At 35.7% G+C, this 21130-nt stretch overlaps 1 protein-coding gene across 12 annotated transcripts in view; it reads left to right on the forward strand.

Annotated features, from left to right (window-relative positions):
* Positions 1-17758, forward strand: part of NEK1 (NIMA related kinase 1) — a 41098-nt gene extending 23340 nt beyond the window's left edge. For 3 of the 12 annotated variants that reach the window (XM_031059532.1, XM_031059843.1, XM_031059727.1), the window contains 17 exons: positions 756-839; positions 1384-1467; positions 1965-2057; positions 3080-3175; positions 3659-3829; positions 5310-5378; positions 5467-5698; positions 6800-6952; positions 7614-7799; positions 8381-8501; positions 8702-8787; positions 9687-9904; positions 10467-10621; positions 11451-11662; positions 13702-13835; positions 14115-14247; positions 16220-17758. In XM_031059532.1, the coding sequence (XP_030915392.1) occupies positions 756-839; positions 1384-1467; positions 1965-2057; positions 3080-3175; positions 3659-3829; positions 5310-5378; positions 5467-5698; positions 6800-6952; positions 7614-7799; positions 8381-8501; positions 8702-8787; positions 9687-9904; positions 10467-10621; positions 11451-11662; positions 13702-13835; positions 14115-14247; positions 16220-16233 (2241 nt within the window). In that variant the 3' untranslated portion in view covers positions 16234-17758. The remainder of the gene's footprint in view (positions 1-755; positions 840-1383; positions 1468-1964; positions 2058-3079; positions 3176-3658; positions 3830-5309; positions 5379-5466; positions 5699-6799; positions 6953-7613; positions 7800-8380; positions 8502-8701; positions 8788-9686; positions 9905-10466; positions 10622-11450; positions 11663-13701; positions 13836-14114; positions 14248-16219) is intronic. The other 9 variants (XM_031059803.1, XM_031059987.1, XM_031060037.1 and 6 more) reach the window with 5 other exon arrangements.
* The last annotated feature ends 3372 nt before the right edge of the window (positions 17759-21130 follow it).

Here is a 21130-nt window from a genome sequence, read left to right on the forward strand (position 1 = left end):
AGAAGGTCTATCATATGTTTGTGTGCTTGCTGTCTTTATTGTATGTAGCACCAACAAATCAAGGAATTTTTAACCTGTTCAGAAAAAAAATTGTGGTATGTCGTTAGTAAAATAATTAAAGTATTATTGATTTTTAATCCAAGCAGAAAACATGAAGTCAAATGATTCTTCTACTGTTCTATAGAGAACTTTCTTAAAGGTTGAAATCCTTTTGTTGACACGTCACAGAGTACATCACACGAACCAAGTCTATGCAGTGCATGTGTATTAGACATTTAGCACAGCTTGTTAGGTGTAATGAGTATATTTAAATGCTTTATTAGATTTTTGAGTAATCATTGTTTAAAAAGCTTAATTTAAGAATGTAAAAAGATTCCACTTCCTATTTTAGGCTTAACTCAGCAGTGGCAGAAATCCCAATCCTGTGCCACCGTTTTTATATAATCCAGATGTAGAAAACTCATATCCATCACAATTTAGGTTTTCTAACCTAAATTTTCTATAGCATGAGAAAATCAGAATTGAAGGAAGAAGGCAACTATGATTTTAGAGCTCTTGTCTCTCTTTGGCTGCTCAAAATTTTTAATTACTGCTGTCATATGTTTCATGTAAGTGAAAAAGGCTTATTGGTTAACTTCAGAACATCTGCAGATCTTTGATGGATTTGGTTTCTTATAAGTGAACCGTTATTGGATAAAGCAGATAATTTTACTGCCCCAGCCACCTTAAATTTGATACCATTAAATGGCAAACAGGGTACACTGCAAAACCTGGCAGATACCTATGGAGGCAGGTCCATTTCTGCAAGAGGAAGGAAATCCAGAAACAAGGAGGAAGAGGTATGCTTGCTGCGTGTTTGCCACTTTGCTCATCACAAAAATAGCACTATTTTGACCTTGACTGTGCCCAGTTTCCCTGCATGATTCCATCTGTGTAACAAAATTAAAGGACTTTCTTAATTTTTAGGAAATAATTTTAGGAAATAAGTTAATGTACTGAAGTTTGGGTGTGTTTAATTGTTTTGGTTTTTAAAATAATCAAAATAGTAGTTGTTTACATCAGTCTTTCTCAGAGTGGTTCTTGAACTTGATACACATAAGTATAGCTATATCCTAATCCTGTTGTGATAAATGCAACCTTTCCTAGGTTTCAGTAATGTAAAATGTAGTTATAATTAATACTGATAAACATACATTCCAATTTTCTATATTTTAATTACATGAGAATTTTTCTGGAGATTAGTATATGCTGGTGAAGTGACAACAATAATGTTGGGGGGTGGTTCACCCATTTTATTTCTTTGTGGTATCTGATATATTTTAAGTTAACCTTACTGGAGAGAGTTTCCATAGAGCTGAAACTTGTTTCATTTCTTTGTGTTAGGAATATTTGGCAAGATTGAGACAGATCCGGCTACAAAACTTTAATGAACGTCAGCAGATTAGAGCAAAACTTCGTGGAGATAAGGTTGGTTTAAAAATAATCTTCAATACTTATGGAAGTTGAGTGGTGGGGTGTGTTCTTTTACCCCTGGGGGAAGACTTTTATTTTAGGCAGTTTTATATAGAGACATATATTTTAGACTTTATATATTGTGGAAAAAACTGGAATTCTAGAGCATCAAACCTTTCTTGTATCCTTACCTGCAGAACATGGAGCAGTGATCAGGGGTGGCAGGTGAGAGCCCAGCATTGTAGGCTACTTTCCTTTGCAACAAGAAGCACATTACTTTTTTCCTGACTTATTAAAGCTTCACATCTTTTAAAACAAATCCTCCCTGAAAAGTCAAACAAATAGAACCCCCACTGATCTCAGAGATGAAGCTCTGTTCAAGTAAACATTGCATTTAAGCAAGGAGTTAGTGAAACTGACCCATGTTAGTCATATAGTCAGTTAAAATATTCTGACTAGGCACTCATATCACTCAGTGTTGAAATACATGCACTGATGATAATTCCATGAAGACTTTCACTTTGCAGAGTGAAGCTGCCAGTTCTGATGGACAGGACTCTAGCGAGGAAGCCGAACTGATACGCAAGAAGATAGAAACGCAGAAGGTAAGCATGGAGTGGGAGGAGATGGAAGTTACTGTTGTCAAATATGCCTTATATCTCATGAATTTTCTTATATTTCATTTTGTTTTCTATAGTTACAAGGGGAATGGGGGGAGTTTAACTGTATAGAGCAAACTGTGTTCAGCTGCTTTATCTTGGTAATTTTAAAACATGCTGAGACATAGTGTAGTCTATGCTTGCAAGTCAAGGATTTTCTGTATCCCAGTCTTTGAGATTTATCTCTAGGGTAGCTTTAGTCCTAATGGCAATTTGGTGTAACTAAAACCACATTTTGAGACTGAAAGGATAAAGGAGAGGTACCTTAGACAACACCTTTATTTTAGTTAAAGAATAAAGGAAGGCAAAACTCCTTAAATGGGCTGACATGGGTTATATGTGGATTGAAATGTGAGTTATATAACCCTGTGATGAATTACATTTAAAACAAATACATTTCATAGAAATACAGTGTTTAATTAGAACTTTATTCCATGTGGTGGTTTTAAATCAATAACTAGTTCACAATACTATACATAGCAACTATTGCTCTTATCTATTCTATGATGTTCCCTCCACCATCTGCAAAGTACAGTGTAAAAACAAGCTAACCCTATGCCTAACCTGAAAACTCAAAGTGAAACAGCAAGTGAAGCTTTTTGTATATGAGTAAGTTGGTAAAATTTGAACATAATATTTAATATTTTTTATTAATGCATTTGTCTTCAAAGATAATTTTAAGTAGAGTTTCTGTTTAAGATTACTGTGTACACTAAAAATACAAATCAAGAATTTGTATTTGTATATACAAATCTGCAATTAAATTTTGAGGAATTGCCGTTATTTCAGCATACATGATCAGTTATTATACATGTGTGGTGATTTTGTCAGTGGAGTCCTCCTTTCATAGTCTATACACTAGTGAGAGAAAAGGAGATGAGTAATCCAAGAATATTCCTTCTTAAAATGTTCCATGAAATAGGCTGCTTATGATTTTAAGCTGATCTTTTTTTGCTTGTTTACTGTAGGCCCAAGCAAATGCTCGTGCAGCAGTTCTGAAGGAACAGTTGGAGCGAAAGAGAAAGGAAGCATATGAAAGAGAGAAAAGAGCCTGGGAAGAACATGTAAGAAAATAAATCTGTTACATGCAGTTGAAGTATGTAGGGCCATATCTTTGTATAAATAAAATCCTATACTGTGATTTTTCAAAACAAGTAGTTCTGAAATGGGAGAGAGTATCCTGTGTCAGTCAGAATTCCCTGATTAGAAGCATAATCTTAGGTATGCTTGCAGGAAGACTTCTGAACATTATACCTAAGAATCATTAGGATCACCCCAACTATTTTATTAATCGTCTGTTAATGACCAAAAGTTATTTTATTTTCTTGTGTGCTATGGAACAAGTCCAACTAGTAATATTGTGACTAGAAAAAGCAGGATGTGAAGCTGACAAACTGGCATGCAGTGGGCAGTTGTCCTTTGTATGAATGTGTGGCATTATTGTCCTTTTGTAACGATTACATGAGCCTAATTGATAATACTGTGTTTAATGTGTAAAATCTTGAAGTAAATTTTTGATTTAATTTTTTTTAATTGCATCTATACAGCTGATTGCAAAAGGGGTAAAGAATCCTAACGTGCCTTTTCATGTGGAAGCTACAGAACATAGTCCTATGAATGGACTACAAGAGCCTGGAGCAGCTCTTCCTAAGCCACAACTTCCAGTGGCTGGTGTACCTGTCATCTCCATGACTTCTGCTTTGAAGGAAGTGGGTGTGGTAGGTACTTCTGCAAAGAGGGTAAAATGAATGGAAAGGCAATAAGTACTGACTGGAAATAGAATGTTTAGAGAAAATGTATAGGTTAGCTAGAAGATAATTAAGGATATTTGTTGCTTCTAATTAGGGAAAAGAAATTAAAAAAAAATATAAAGAAACCAAAGCTTGGAAGCTGTTGAAACACATCTGTATGCTGAAACTGAAATTCACGTTTTGTGCAAAATAGCTTATGCTGAGCCCTGGGTGGCAGTTTCCATTTTGAATGGAAGCCCTAGGTGGCAGTTATGTTTAGTTGGAAAAGACATCAACTTCCAGCATTTTCATCAGCCCCTTGAAGAGAGGAGTTAATGAGTTGGTTATTTGGTGGAAGTGAGCAGATAAATTTTGAATGATATGACTATGTTATACTAATGATTGATTGTTTTCAGTGGGCTTGAATGTGCTGAATATTACAGAGAAGACAAAGCTTAAGATTCTTGAGTCTGTTAGTGCTGTCTCTTCTTGTTGTCTAGAAGAGCACCCTAATTTCTGTTCTGCATATTCTCAATCCTGATATTGTAAAAACGTACACGTTTACCTCAACTGCTTTATGTTACAATTGTCAAACTGAGCAGATGAGTGTAACCTTGTACAATTTAAATTTTTAACACAATTTGTGTTAATTTGAATGCTAGCTTTTGTACATTTGCCTAAGCTCTTTGTAAATTTCAGTGTAGTGTGGTACTTCGTACTGTATTCAACCCTGAAGGCTATAGCTGTGGGAATAGAGTGAAACTTACATTAAAGAACATATGTAAAATATAAAATGTTATACACACTGAAAGACGTCAGTTGATAGCTGGAAAAGTAAATAATATTTTGGACAAATACTTAAATAATATTTTTAATAAAGCATATTTTTCCCACATGGACAGTTTGTCTCACAGTAATGCAAGACCGTGACTGTGGCAGACTAAAAAATAGCACACAGAGCAATTCGAATTGGAGAATACAAGCCTTGTACACAGATTATAAATTCTACATTTTTGCCTTCAATATGTAGTTTGCTTACTTACATGTCACTAAATTTGTCTCTTTTCCCTTCTGTTTTTTCTTCATACATTATCTTTGACTCTGTGCTTGCCACTTCTTTGGTTCTCTTGTAGAATTACTCATTTGTAGCATTGGAATTTGGTGTTATCTTGCTGTAGAGGTCATGTCTGGCTTTATCTCTACATGTTTCATCCTCTAAAATCTCATTTGTCTGTTTAAATTCAGTGATTCACTTGCTCATCACTTTTTGGTAGTGATTGGTTCAAAGATGGAGGGTACCCTTGAAATTCTGTCTTTGGGACAGAATAAAACAGAATAATCAAGCATTCTGTTTCAGCCTACCTGCAATTGTCATAGGAAAGGTTTTATTATGTCTGTTACTATTCTCAAGGTAATTTTTTTCTGACGTGTTCTTCTACTTTCTATTTCATGCTTCTGGGACTTAAAGGATGAACATATAATAACTGCTGTCCAGGAGTCTGAGGAGGAATTAAAAAAGCCAGATTTTGCAATACAAGTATGTCAAATTTGCAATACAAGTATGTCATTTAGGTATCCTTTCAAGAAAGGCACTATTTTAATACATATATTTGTCCTTTTTTCAGAATAAGCGAGAAATTCTGAGAAGATTAAATCAAAATCTTAAAGCTCAAGAAGATGAGAAAGGAAAAAAGGAGAGTAAAAATACCTCTGAATCAGCTGGATCTGAAGATGATAAGGAACAGCAAGGTGACCAGCCACTTCTGGGAGATCGCAAAAAATGGGAATCTGGGGCCTCTGAGTTGGTCGTTCCTCTAGCTCAGCTGTCAATGGAAGATTCTTTCTCTGGAGCAGAGTGTAAGATCTTTTTTTTTTTTTTTTTTTTTTTTTGTCACTGTCTTACTAGTAAATCAGTTTACCATGTGTAGTGTGTGTTTTTATAAACCAAGTACTCTTTATTATTATCATCTTGTTATCGGTTACATGTCATGCACTTCTAAAAAGTGGGTGGTTATGTATTCCCTTAAATTAGGAATAAGGCACAGGCTGGGTAGTTAAACAGCCTGCAAGAGATTCAATAAATAATTTCATCATTTCAACAACAAACAGTTACCTAACTAAATGTATGTTTAATTTCTTCATGTCTTTTAAATAGGCACTAATTTAACAGAAAGAATAAAAAGTATTTAAAATATATTTAAATTTCTTATTTAACTTGAAAATCCTGTTGTATTATCAGTAGTAAAAAAACAACTGAGGGTTTTTCTCGATTTAGATCTGTAACTTATGTTAAGCCTTTCTTGGTGTTTCCCTTTCTTAAATTGAGATTGTTATTCCAGATTTTCCACTTTCCTTCTCTGTTTTTTTGGTTGAAATCCCTTTATCCTGATTTCAGTATATCTTATTAAAAGTCTGTTTCACATTGTAGAAAGAAATAATCATTGAGAATGTGACAGACTTGCATTTTTGCATAGTAGTTTTATAGTGCTAGAATCAAGGAACTTTTTACTCTGGTTTTCTTTGTCGCTTTGTATCCTGTTTTCCTTGGAGGGAGAATTAACAGAAATAAATGTCAAAGGATAGCAAGACAAGAAACTTTGTAGTTTACCATTTCAAGTAAAGTTCAAGACCATTCCATGCCAATGTTAAACATTTCTCATACTGCTTTCTTTTGGAGTGCCTGAATTTCTGAAAAGAGTACTGCTGCTATTAAGTTGCATATGTCAACTGATATTGAATAACTCTGTTATTGATTGGAATTGGCAGAAGAAAAACCCTAGATAAGCACAGTCTGATTTGGGGTGAGGTGACATGAGTTCTGGATTTGTCACCTTTTTAGTTTTAAGTTTTGTGGAGGTTGTTTGTTCAATTATTTTTATATATATTATTATTATATACAAAATGAATAAAAATTTCTAATTTAGAAAAGTTTTTCTATTTGTGTTTGTGTCCCAACAGGTCAAACTCTGGGAGAAGTAATTAAGTTAGATATTGGTGAACCTCACAGGAAAGTCTGGGGCAAAAGCCCAACTGATTCAGTTTTGAGGATCCTAGGAGAAGCAGAGCTGCAGCTGCAAACTGACATCCTTGAGGAACAAGATGAGATAAATGGTAAGCACAGTGGGTAATTATCTGCACTGCAAGTGTAGTGACAGTTTATCTACTGAGAAAGATTTGGAAGTAATAGAAGCATGTTCTTATACTCTCTCTTGCTTTCTACTTCTGGGTGTTGCCTCAGTTCTGAATGTAAGCACAAGCTGATACTGGAGGACACCAAAATATTTGAAACTCAGTGGAGTGGTAAGAAATTAACCAGGGTGTGCTGAAAGGAAAGGATCTTCATTTCACTGAAAAGTTTTAAAACTTCGCCTTTTAATAGAAACAATCCTATTATTTGAAAGGATGTCATCATCTGAATATTTCATTAGATGCTTCCTGTAACTTTGCTGGCAGCATGTGACTTACATATCAGTTGATTTTATTTTATTTTTTTTCCACCCAGTCAACTCCTGCCCTTAGTTCTTTGTAAGGACAAAAGGACTTACATTTATTCCAAATATAAATTTGTACTAATGATAACATAACATAAGAAATTAAGATTTTAAGATTTCTAGCTTTCTTCTTTATATAGTTGTACTAAAAGCATGCAATTTTTTTCTTCTGTTTTCCTTTAAAGAAACAAAAATTCCCAACTTACCTTATTAGCCACATTGCAGTTTATTATCCAAATATAGTAAAACACTGTTTACATAATAGAATTGTTTTCTGTTAGGTACTGCAGAACTTCTTGAAGGAGATCATCAGTCTTTATCAGAGGAGAAGGAAGAGAAGGCTTTTTCTCCTGTTGGAACTCAGTCTGCAGTACCAGTTGGTGTTACAAAGTCTGTCATAACTGTACCAGAAGAATCTCAGAAAACTGGACCCACCCTGGTGCAGAGCAAAGCTATTATGCTGGATGGTAACTCATTTCATCAGTAATTATACTTAAAATCTGTTTATTGAATGTAATAAGTGAAGTAACGATCCTGTATATATTTATATCTTCCCATAATTAACGTGCAGGTTTTTATCAACACATTTTAGGTAGGACCAGGTGCTCTCTATGCCTGTGTTGTAATCTGATTCAGTAATGTATTTACTAGATTTCCTGAAACATTTTTGTGCGCTTATAGAAAACTTCAGAGAACAAGTAGAATTGCAAAGTGCTTCAAATTTTTTGTTGTTAATTTGGTGGGGGTTTGGTTTATTTCTCCCCATCAGTTGTGCTGGAATCTTTTCTCCTGTGATATCAGCATCCTTTTGATCTCTGGGGGCATGTTGCTGAGGTTTTTAGAAGACATGGTTCATTGGAGCTTTAAGACACTCTTCTGGTATCAGAAAAAAACCCAAAACTTTTAGCTCTGGGACTACAAAACTTCTGCTGTTTCTGCAAAATTATTTAAGATGAAGGAGTTAAGTGTAGTCTTAAAATGTATACTTCTTCATCTTTTTGCTTGATTGGAATTAATTTTTAATGAGGTAAATGACTATTAATTTTAGAGCCTGATGATTTGGAAGCAGAGGTGCTAGAAGAAATGGAAGATAAAATGCACCAGAGTAAGGAGAATAAGGAGTTCCCTAGCACTGTTAATGAAGTGTGGGTAAAAGAGAAAGAAGATGTGTAAGTACTCTTCTTCTGACCTTTCTCTCCAGTTCAAACAACTGAGCCTTAACTGAGGTTTATTTGGACATGTCAGTTAAAATTACACTTAGCTAAAGCTTCATTGCTTGCTGCTGTGTTAGTTTTACTGCACTTGGTGACTTCAATAGATTCATGACCATTTTTTACATGGCATTTCCCCTTGATGTAATGTGTTATAGTAGGGCACAACATGACAGAATGAATGGGGCAGCTTCAGAGAAAGAAGCATTCAGCAAGGTGCAACCACAGAAGGAAACTCCAGCAGGTCAGTGCCAGTCTCATGTTCCATAGCTTGGCAGTGTGGGGTGCTTGAGTCACCCCTCCTCCCTTCATTAACCCCAAATGAGCAAGTTTTTATTCGCTTCTTCAGTTCTTACTTCTAAAAAGGAAATTTCTGATGGATTAGGAAGACAAATTGTGGGTATTATGTTTATCACTTTGTAGGAAAACATGTTACAAGAAAGCTACACTGTATAGATCAACAGAACAGTGGCCTATACTGATGAATGTCAACTTTCTGAATGTTACAGCTTTTTCACATGACTCTTTAGGATGTTATGAGAACTGATTATTTACTTAATAGAAGTGTTGCTTTGTTTATACACATTTCAAATGAATACTGAGCTGCAGCTCAATGTTTTAAGTGGCTGCTGATGACAATATTTTATCTTTATTGCATAGAAGAATTGCTTATGCTTGGAGGTCTGGGAGGTAACTTCAGAAAAAACATTGTCAGTGCTGTAAAGTATCATTGGTGATACTCTTGCATCTAGTTAAGGGTGACTTAAGCAAACTGGATAGGTTTTTCCCCCTCTTTGGACAAATTATATTGAGATAACTTCAAAGACATCTAGTATAACGTGATAAGCAATGGTTGAAAATGGATGGCACAGTATCAGACATGGACTGGATAATGAGAAAACAGAAGGCCTGAGAACAGAGCAGGCTATAGCTGGTTGTATATTCTCCAAAAGTTAAAATGTGAAAATTCACATTGTAATTGCACTTAATAAAATGATCAAAAATATTTTAATACTTTTAAAGTGCTATCTGCTTTTCTCTTTAATTGTATAAGAGAAATTAGTTAGGTAAATTCACAGCAGTTACGTCTTCCTTAAATATCTTGGGGTTGGATTTGTAACAGACTTTCTTTTATCACATCAGAAACTTGTTCCAGTGACTCTCAGCAAGCTGAGCCCTTATTCCAGAGGGTAATACAGCCCACAGCTGTACCAACAGCCTCACCAGTTCTGTCAGCTCAGTCTTCACAGGAAGAGTCTTTTGTACCTCGTTCACGTTCCATATCACCAGCAAGAAATAAAGGCAAAAATTCATTGTTGATTGGACTTTCTACAGGACTTTTTGATGCAAATGACCCAAAGGCAAGTTTAAATAACAAGAAAGAAATACCTTTTTGTTCTATAGTATTATTCTTACGTTCTTATTGAAGTTGAATGAGGCCAGAAAGATGGCACGACTCTTTCAGCAGGTGTTTGTATTTGTCAAGCCATGTCTGCCCTGTAGTTCAACTGCACTGTGCTCATGATATCAGCAAGTCTCATGCAGCAGTGAAAGTCTCTGGTTTCACCATTCAACATTCTATGTTCCAGGTGTTTGTGAAGGAATTCCGCTCTTTTTCTGAGACGTTACTGAGGGAGTTCATGAAGACATTCCTAACTTGCCCTATCTGCTTTCTTCCTTTTCTGCAGTCTTTTAGAATGATCACTACCTTGCCATCATAAACAATCACTGAACAGGGCAGAAAAGATATCTTGTCATTTCTGCCAACCAAGTGATTTTTTCCTGTAGGATCCAATCTACCAGCGCAGCTTCTGGATGTAAAGCAGGAAGCCTGAAGAACAGTGAAATCTCATTTTAAAGTATTTTGTAAACTCAAGCTGTCTTTAATATTGTTACCAACCAAGCTTTCTATTGCCTTTGTAGATGTTGAGAACATGTTCACTCCCAGATCTTTACAAACTGTACAGAACTTTAGTTGATGTTCCCAGTGTAGCGGATATGCAGCATCAACATAATCTTGAAACAGATGATACAGAAGATGAGCAAGCCAAAGAAGGACCCTCTGACTCTGAGGACATGTGAGTGTATCAAGTATTATAGCAGGCATCTTAGTTCAAGAATGTTTTTGGTTAGACACTAACTGTTATACACGCTATACCAGCATGGAGTTTTTACCCAGATTTTAAATATTTTGTTATTTAATTACTTTGTCTTGTTCCAGAGAATTGAGAAGCTAACGGAGTACACTGCATACAATAGCTATCTAAATTTCCTTCCCAAAATCTATCCAAGGTCTGTCTGGTGTCTGCAACTTGCATTTTGCTCAAGCAACTCAAAGTTGATTGCTATTGCTCTTCTAGAACTAAAAATTTCTTGAATATTTCCTTTCTTTTTGTGTTCTGGGAATCTTGCTCATTTATCTCCTCTACTGTTTAATTAGAATGTTCTTCAAGTCCCTCAAAATCTGATCCTGCAATTGACTATTCTCCCCAGCTTTGATAGTCTGGTGTATCTAGTCTGCTTAGATCTAGATTGGTATTTTGCTCCAGACACATTTTTATCTGGATTGAAAATGTTATATTTGCCAGCGTTCTATAATAGTGCACAAATACAAGGATTTTGAAATTACCTTACTAATAAAGTTGAATTGAGGACTTACTATCTTTTTATGAGACTGTGGGGTATCTGTTTATTCCCTGTGTTTTGCATGATACAAAGGTATCAATGCTGTAATCATATTGGACTGAGGTCACAAATAGCTGGGGGAGGAGGGTGAAAGGTGTCTCTTTTTTTCCCCTCCAGCTAGACTGGCTTTTCAATTTGCTGCTAACAAAAGAAATGAGCTCTTTCTACAGGATTTGTCTTGCAAAGTATTAATTATATAAACTTTATATCACATTCCTTTAGTATGTTTGGAGAGACAGACACAGATTTGCAGGAGCTCCAGGATTCAATGGAACAGTTGCTTAGGGAGCAGCCTAATGAGGAACTGAGTGAAGAAGAGGAGTCTACGTTAAAGGCTAATGCCATGGAATGCATAACAAATGGTACTGAGCTGGATGAAGGAGATGAAAATAATCCCAGCAGTGAAAGTGCTCTTAATGAAGAATGGCAGTCAGGTATAATTTCTGTTATAACTGTTTTGTAAGTTATTTGTTCATGTTAAAAATTCAGATACAGAATGATGTTTTAGCTTTGTTAACGTATAACAAAGTAAAGCTCTAATTGATAATTTTTATACATAAGTTGAAAGAAATCAGGTTATATTCAGACTTTCTGAATGTTAAGGTCAACATCTAAATGCCATTCCATGTTGCAAATTAAAGCTTGGCTGTTTGTTGGCTACTGATGGGCCTTTTTCTCTAAATTGTCTAAAACTTGGCTTCAAGGAAGATCAAAAACAGAATGCATTGTATGTCTTGAATAATTCATGGCTGTAAGTGTGAAAAAGAAATAGTAATTGACATGACTGGAGTATCTGGGATTCAGCTTAAATTACAGTTAAGTAATTTCACAGGCAATCAGAAGGAACATGAAATTATTCACCTTGTCCTTAGCCAAAATTAGGTATTAATGCAGTCAGACTAGAAGTGAGACAGATAAATTAATTACCGCTTTTAGCATTTTGCATTAGCTATGCACAACTTCCTGAAGTTTCGTTTCTGTATTTTAAATTCTTGTGGAAATGGAAGTATTTTACTCTTACTGGAAAATGAAGTGCAACTAGAAATATAGTTATGAAAAGATACAGAAAATCAGTAACTCATCTAAAACAAAGCTTTGTGTAATTTTTATTGAAGAAAATTTTCAATAAATCGAACATCTAATAATACATTCCAATAATTATTTCGGGGTAAAATAAACTTTGTTAATGTCTTTAATTTTGTGGCATGCTGATGTTATACGCTGATAACATGCAATTCTATCTGTGCCTGTGATTCTGCTGTTGTTGTAAGTGCTGAAGTTTAATACCAGTGTCCTACCTTCTAGATATTCCATAAGAATTTCAAGTTTCATTGTTGGGGCAGGGAGGAAGGCAGGCCAGCCTTCAAAAGGGTAACAGAGAGAACTTGAGACAAAATCTTCTCAAGATCTAGATGTTAAATAGAGGATTAGAAATAGCCTAATGGGTTTTTAACCCATATACAACTTCTTATTTTATTGATACTTTCTTATTGATTTGACTGTTGATACTTGAATGAAGGATGTGATTTGGTCAGGACTATAACTTACACAAGTCATATGTAAGAATTGCAAGTAGTAGAGTTCTAATACTACCTCGTGTAGTCTGTGATCTACCAGGAAATAGTACTTAAAGGTTTGATATACACTTTGAAATGTATGAAGTTTTTCCATGGTAGACAAGTTCTCTCCAAATTTGAATGCTTATTTAAGAAAGTATTTTTTCCTGCATTTTACAATGGAATTTTACATAGGGATTCTGTCTTGTATTTTTCAAAACATCCTTTTTGTTAGATTTACCTCATGTTTTACCATTTCAAACCTATTTTCAAGGTTTCTGAAGCCTATAAGCAAAATTTTCTTGATTTCTCTCCTGTATCTTATTGCACCACTTGGCATGCTTAATTTGCTACACAAAGGAGATGCACTTATAAAAGAACAAGGAACTCTGTAGCTAAATTAGTACTGGGTTTTTTAGACTTGCTCCATGGAACAAGATGCATCTCAGGGCAGAAAGCAATGGATGGGTAACATACATGTCCTCATTTTTTGCTAGAAGACAGCTGCTTCATGAAGGAACTCCTTTCCCTTGTGTGGGACAGCTGCCAACCCTTCATGAGTTTCACCTCAGAAATTTATAGAGTGGTGGTATGGAACTTGACCTACTTTGCGAACTAAAATTCTGCTTTAAGACCATACCATGTTTTCCTTCAGGCTGAATACCCCTATGGCTAATTGTCAGAGTGGGGATCTCGTGGGGATAGCTGGATGCTTCCCATTTGGGATTCAGGATTTTTTTTCAAGAAAGAGACTATTCCTATTTTCATGCACATTGTCAGAACATCTGCCAACATCATCCAGTGCTCCTGAGCTTACCTGTTTTGTTGCTTTTAAAGGGTATTTGTTTTAGAGATTTAGAAACAACATTAAGAATGTAAAACTGAGGGGGTTTTACTGTTGTTTTCTTTCTTTCTAGATAATAGTGATGGAGAGATTGCCAGTGAATGTGAAGAATGTGATAGTATCTTCAGCCATTTAGAAGAGTTGAGATATAACCTGGAGCAGGAAATAGGCTTTGATAAATTAATTGAAGTTTATGAGAAAATAAAGGTTTGTGGAATAAGCTCAAGTGGAAATATTTGAAGAAACAAGCACCTAGGACTGTTTGCTGTGCCAGTTAACTAATTACTTTGTGTAACTAGAGTAAAAGGTTTTTTCTGTAGTCTTTTAATCTGTTTTGGCACACTAAAGTATTATCAGAGAAAATACCTGGCCAGTGGAGTAAAGAGAAAATCTTCTGGTTTAACCATTAATTGCATTTAATAGATTTGAACTACTTAATTTTATACCGATTTTCATTTTGGCAACATGGTTTGTTCTTTCCACTAGGCTATACTTGAAGATGAAGATGAAAATATTGATGTTTGTTCAACTGTAGTTCAGACAGTTCTTGGAAATGAACACAAACACCTGTATGCCAAAATACTTCATCTGGTAATGGCAGATGGAGCGTACCAAGAAGGTAATCCATGTATCCTGGCAATTATGGCTTGTCTTATGTTCTTCCTTGGTCACCACAATATAGATTCTAATATACTTTTAAAACATCATAGTATCACAGAGTTTAGAAAATGTCTGTGCTTTGGTATGTTGATTGACTAAATTAATTAAAATTTTCGACAAAGGGTATTTTTATTCCTGCAACAAAATGTGGCAAACTTTGCTGACCACTCTGATTTAACAGAATTTGCGTGTGCAGTCAACTGTAACAATAATTGGCCTACAAAAGGTACAATATAGTTATTTAATTTCTGTAAAACAGTTTCACAGATGGGGAAAGGAAATCCAGCACAAAACTTGCAGAATCAAAACCAATTTTATCTTAAGAAATAATGTACTTTTAGCTAAAATAGTATTATGCTTTCTATAATGTTACTTCTAATAGGTTGCACCATCACTCCTTTTCTGAAAATTTCCTGGATCTCTTTATCCTATAATTAGCATTTTTCAGAAGACCTTGATGTGTATGTACCATCCATCTTACTTGGTGTCTCAGTAATACATGAAAATAATATATTTTGCCCTGGAGCCCTGCCCAGCTTAGCAGAGGTTACAAGGCAGATAGATGGTGCTCTGTCTTTCAGAGTCACGCTTATGAAAAACCACGCAGACCACCAGCAGCAATGGAATGGTTTTGGGTTTTTTTTTCATTTAATCTCTCATGTCAATAATTTAGCTGCAGTTATGTATTTTTAGATTTCTAGTGGTGAAAGTCTTCACTGGAGAGGAGAAAAAGAAGAAATCTAAAATTTTAATTAGTTTTACAGTATTCAGAAGCATCATGTATTGGTTTTAGAAGTATGTGCAATGATCACTATTTAATGCATTTCAATTTTCAAAAAAATATTCTAATGCTTGTTAACCATAAGTACTTTCTGCATCTTTTAAATTCTTTTACAAATGTGTTGCATTGGTAGTGCAAGGTCAAGTAGGGGTACAGCTTTTTATGAGTTTTATATGTGAATACTTGGGGGGGTGTCTTAAAACTAGTTAGAAAAGCATGATCATTTTTTCTGAATTCTAATCCAAATTACGTTTTCCCAATTTTTTTTCTACTGATCTAGAACTGCTAGGTAAGAACAATCATTTCCATGTTGTTTTCATGCTGTGTTAGACAACTGTGACAGAAAAATGTCTGAAAAATCTTTTTGAGCCACAATTTCTTGATTTAGTGGCAGATTTGGAAAGATGCACTGCAGTAGTCCATTTTTCAAGTGTCCAAAAGACTGGCAATGTAAAATAAGAAAATGGTTACTATAGTGTCACCATTTTCTTTTGCTTGCTACTCTGCTTTAAGGATAGTTTAAAACTAGTACTAAGAGACTTAAATGAAAATTTGCTGAAATGTTGGCATATAAATTATAAGCTGTTGTCTGAATGAATCCTATTAAAAAGAGCTGACTTTCATCTGGTAAAATGCTGATTAACAAGTGGCTATTTTTATTAGATTCGGTTCTAATTCTGTATTTTACAAATCTGTGGTAGCATCCAAAAATGATAAGAAAAAGTAATTCTATACATTTCAGACACTTGAATTAAAGTCCTATGCTAATAGGGGTGAATAGAGGACAAGTGACAGACAGAAGGATCTTCATGAGCTTCTGTCTCAAAAGTCTTATACTCTTCAAATAAGAAATGTTGGGAGAAAATCTCTGTTCCTCTTTCCTAAGAGGATTGTTGTAACTGAAGCAGGCCACTTGAGGTGCAACTATCTTAAATTCACTAATCCAAGATGACACAATGTTCAATATTTGTGTGTAGAGCTTTAAGGCAGCTTTGGTCATGGTCACCTTATTGGTGACAGACTTAGTGTATTCTTGTGTTATTGCTTACTGAGTTGTGGTTTCTAGATTGTTTTGTAACCCTAGCTTCACTTGTGTCTGCGTGTGTCTCTCCTTTTCACACTGTCTCTCCCCCTCTTCTGCTTTGTACAGGTAATGATGAATAAACCTGACTCAGGAAATTCTTAGTGCTTACTACACACCGGTGTCCGAAGTCCTCACAGCTTAACCGCAAATCGTAGTGGAGAATGTGACATGGGGCAGGAGAGGCAAGACTTCAAAAAAGAATGTTGATTGTATGAAAAAGAGAAAAAACATGCCTTTTAAACTGAGATACCTTTAGAGTTCTCTTATGTGGATTTGCATACGTGTTCCTTAAATATTAGGTGCCCAAAATTTTAAAAACCCACACCAACATACCAACAATTGCAACAAAAAATCAACAAAACCCAAAAACCTCAACAAACCAAACAAAAACCCCCCAAACCTGTAACCTCTCAAATTTCAAAAGAAACAGAGAAAGAAATACCTGTATATATTCTGATACAAAACTGAGACCTATAATTAAAACAGAATTTCTGCCATATGAACAGATAGCTGTTATGGTTGAACAGTTAGAAGCATTACTGTGTTGTGGAAGTACTTACATCTAGCTATTCACTTACATACTTCAAGTAGCTTTTCCTTGCACCTACACAAAGAAATTGCTTTGTTTTTATTGACCTTCATGGTTTTTAATAGTATGTTAATCTAGTGGTCCAGTTCGAGTATTTCACTTTTATTGTATTTTGAAGCTGAAGACTTCTGACACATCTGAAATATCTTGATGGTGTTTCTTAATTAGGGCAAACTGGTACGTAAGTCATCATTGAAATGTCTGAGGGTGGGTTGGGATTGTAAAATCCATTTGGACCTAGAATATTTTCCAAAATTTTTCTTCTTATTTTTCATCTTCTTCCCCTTTCCTATCCCCTTCCCAAAAATCCCAGTTGTTTACCCCTCTTAAATTTTGTAATCTGGTCAATGATGATGTACTACACTCTTGAACTGAAAAGGGGAAGGGATTTGCAGTTTGGTTTTGAAGTCTGAGTGTTCTAGTCATTGCTCCAGGGGAAATGAAACACTGCAGCCACAAGTGCTGTGTAATACTTCACATCTTCTGGCTCCTGTATTGTACAGCTTGGTTTCCACCACCCTACAAGCAAAACCGGGTTTCTTCTGACACACATTTCCTCGTTCCTTGTGTCGAAGCAGTGCTATACAGGGCAGACATTAGGGATTCTGTTGTTTTCCAGTCATCATCTCTCTGTCAGCTTTACTGGTTTATCCATTCCAGTAAGTCTCTTGTTATGAATTTGATGAACTGTCAAACTTCCAAGTGCCATGTTGAAGAAAAATAGGTTTGGTTTCTTTTTTTTTCAGCTACAACCAGTCTCAATCTAAAACTGTCAAAACTTGCTTTTCCACAAAGTAAAAACAAGTACATATATATATATTTATTATTTAAACTGTCAAAATATGTATATGTTTTTTGTATAATTGCTTTATGGTGTCATTATTAAAATTTTGCCCACTGAAAAGGGTTAAATTTTTTTAGATACCAAACTTACTCTAGTTCAGCAGTATCGTGGGAATCTGCGGTAAGAGTAAAATTATTAATAATAAGAATAAAAAATTGCCTTTAATAAATTATTCTTTATATCCTTATTTCTTTGATAAACACCTCTTACTTCATCTGATGAGAAACTATGATCAGTTAGTTCTTGGAAACAGTGTTGGTTCTGGGCTATGCTGCTTCTTTTCTCATTCCCTTCTTAATTTCCTTTTTCTTAACTTCCCACAGGAAACTTTTTACCAGGTTTCTCATCCATTTCACTTTCCACTGCTGCATAATCTATTTAGAGAGATGATCTTCATGAGCTATGTCACTCATGACTTGTAGCAAATACCCCCTAAAGACTCTGAATTTTTCAAATCATTTTTGCCCACCTTTTGGAGGAAGGGAGGACTCAAAACATTTAGATTTAAGATAATATCAAATACCTGTATGGAAACAACAAAATGCACAACTGGTATATTCTGTCCTCTAGGGTTTTGAATCCTCTTAAGGTGATAGTCTTACTGAAGTTAAGGATTGGGCCGTGTTCACTTCTTTTAAATTGAAATCGTGTCATTATTGACAGTCTTCATTTCTAATGCAATGTACTGGCTTCCTTCTGGTGAGAAACATGGCATAATCAACAGACTGCAAGATTTACAAACAGAGCTTTTTACCAATTAATAATTTGAAAAATACATGTAGATTGTAGACAGCTTTTTAAGAATAATCTTTAAACCTGCCACTCAAGACTGAATATCCTTGAAATCCCTCAAAAGCTAACTTAAAACTGACACAGTAAATAAATTTGTCTGCAAAACAAATACTTTCCTCTGAAATGTTAAATCCATATTTAATGTATTCTATAATGGCATCAAGGACAGTGTGGCTGCAAGATAATTAATTGGTCTATATGCAATTTATTGAAATTAGTTGAGCATTTGGCTTGTGTGCATATGACATTTACTTTGAAGAATTTTCTGTTGTAGTTCTAGTAGCAAATTGAGATATGGAATGGTATTTTTCACACAAAACATATTCAGTGAACTAAATAACACTGATGTCTCTGTCTTTAGACTTGCTTCTTGACCCTTGAAGCCAACTCTAAGTTCAGTTGAGGAAAGTTTTTAAAAAGCCAAAACCCCCAAACAAGGAAAAATCCATCAGCAGAAAGGAGTAAGACCCCCAGCAGTGAGCTGGTTTGAGCTGAACAGGTACAATACTATACTGGGAGCACTGATGCCTAAAACCTTCTTTGAAGAACATAGCCTAAAAAGGCTTTTGTTCTTCAATTTGCTGAACTCTGATGAGTGCACATTTGAAGTTACTACAAAAAGAAACTTCAGAAAAATGTGTTATCTGGTTGGGCAACATGAACCAAAGCAGAGCACAGGTTTTTCTGTGGTCTGGTAGGTGAATGGCTGATTTAAATCAAGTTCCAATCTACCACCTTCCTCACAAGGCTCTTCGTGCTCTTGAGAAATCTGCATTATTTATTAGTAACTCCTACTTCAGCTTTTACTGCTTCTGTGTCCCTCTTGCTCTCATGTGAGCATCAATGCTGTATGTTTACTCAAACACTCGCTGTTCTGAAGTTTCAAAACTTTGCCCCTGTAGGAAGGCAGGGCTGCGGGTGTTGTGCCGGCCCTGGAGCCGCCAGGTGGCAGCGCTCGGGCGGGCGGGCGCCACGGCCCCGTGCGGCTGGAAAGGTGCGGCCGCCTCGGGCTGGGGGTCCTGCGGGGGGAGCACGGCGAGGCTGAGGCGGGACAGGAATTCGCAATTTATTTATTTCCTTGTACAAGGCCATGTTCTGAAAATACCCACAGATGCAATTCTCTGTCTGTTTACAAATCTTTACATTCTTTTTCCTGGAGGATATCCTGGTTTGGAAGGGACCTACAAAGATCACTCCTGGCCCTGAACAATCACACCATGTGCCTGAGAGCATTGTCCAAACACTCCTTGAACTCTGGTCGCTCTGTAACTACTTCCCTGGGTAGCCTGCTCAGTGCCCAACCACCCTCTGTGGGAAGAAACTTTCCCTAATATCCAATCTAAACCTCCCCTGACAGTTTCATACCATTTCTTAGTGTCAACTTGAAAGCTAGAACTACACACAACCTTTTGGATTGCTTCCTTTTTTGAGTTGTAGTTGGCAAGATGAATAACTGGAACTTAAACATTTGTCTAGCTTTTTCATCGCCCATAGACAAGTGGTCTGATTTGATTTAAAAAGAGCAGGCTTTAACTCCTCTTCCCCTCACAAGGAAGTTGTAACTGCAATGAGGTCTCCCTTCAGTCTCGTCCAGGCTGAGCAGACCAAGTGATCTGAGCTGTTCCTCATATGACTTCCCTTCCCAGTCCTTCACCATCTTTGTAGCCCTGCTTTGGATGCTCTCTCATAGCTTTATGGCAGGGTATGTCCAGTTTCCCCAAATGACTAGATACAAATTTAAATAAAATACAACACTTTTAGCACATTTGAAATGTATATTTGAGCTCAGTATAATCTTCCCCTTTGCCAGAGGCTGGGGTAGAAGCATGCCCTGACTAAATTACTGATTTGACTTCTGTCTCCACTAAAAGCACCACATCAAAGCTCAAATAAGGCTACACTCTACATAATTTTATTAGCTGTGATAAATGAAAGACAAATACAGAAATTTAACTTTTCAATCCTTTTAAATGTTTTTCTTTTCAAATAACTGTATGCTTTCTCAAGTCTTATTCTACCATTTGTTCATTCATGAACCATGTAGACTCAAATTTAGCATGAAACAGAAATCAATGGTTACCATTCCTAAAACATTTTTTGCCATTTTTGTCATAGCAGTTAAAATGGAGCAATTTGTATAGTTTAAGTAGTAGTTTTAAAATCCATAAAGAGCTTCCTGTAAATTAAATTTGTGTGTTAATGCAATTTGCACTTCAAATGCATTTTCAAATTGATATGTTTTCCAGCTGAGCTGATGAGTTCATCAATTCAAATTGTAGCACTTAGAATGCTTGGCTTGTGCAAGAGTCTTGAAAACACTTCTTCATCAACTAAAGCCTTAATTGAGCTGCTTCCACAAAGATATATTAATTTGCACAAAGATATATTAATTTCTTGTGAGACATGTATATATACATATATGTGTGTGTGTATATATATGTGTGTGTGTGTATATGTATATGAGTTCAGCTGCTGCTCCTAAATTGCTTGTCTTGAGCATCTCTGATGTGGTGCACTCTTCCAGATTTTATTTCCAAGATGTTTTTAAACCGAGATGGGATTTAGCAAGTTCCACTCACTCTCTTTTTAACAATACAGTTTAGAGAACTCACAGAGCCAAAGACTTGGAGAGTTTTTTCACATGAGCTGCACAACACAAGCCAAAGCCATGGGCAGGTTGCAGAGTGGGAATACTCCAGCATTTGCTTAGTTTCAGGATGGCTGTGGCAGTTCTTTCCCAAGTCATCCCTGA

This window comes from Geospiza fortis, unplaced genomic scaffold (assembly GCF_000277835.1).
Source record: "Geospiza fortis unplaced genomic scaffold, GeoFor_1.0 scaffold40, whole genome shotgun sequence".
Lineage (NCBI taxonomy): Eukaryota > Metazoa > Chordata > Aves > Passeriformes > Thraupidae > Geospiza > Geospiza fortis.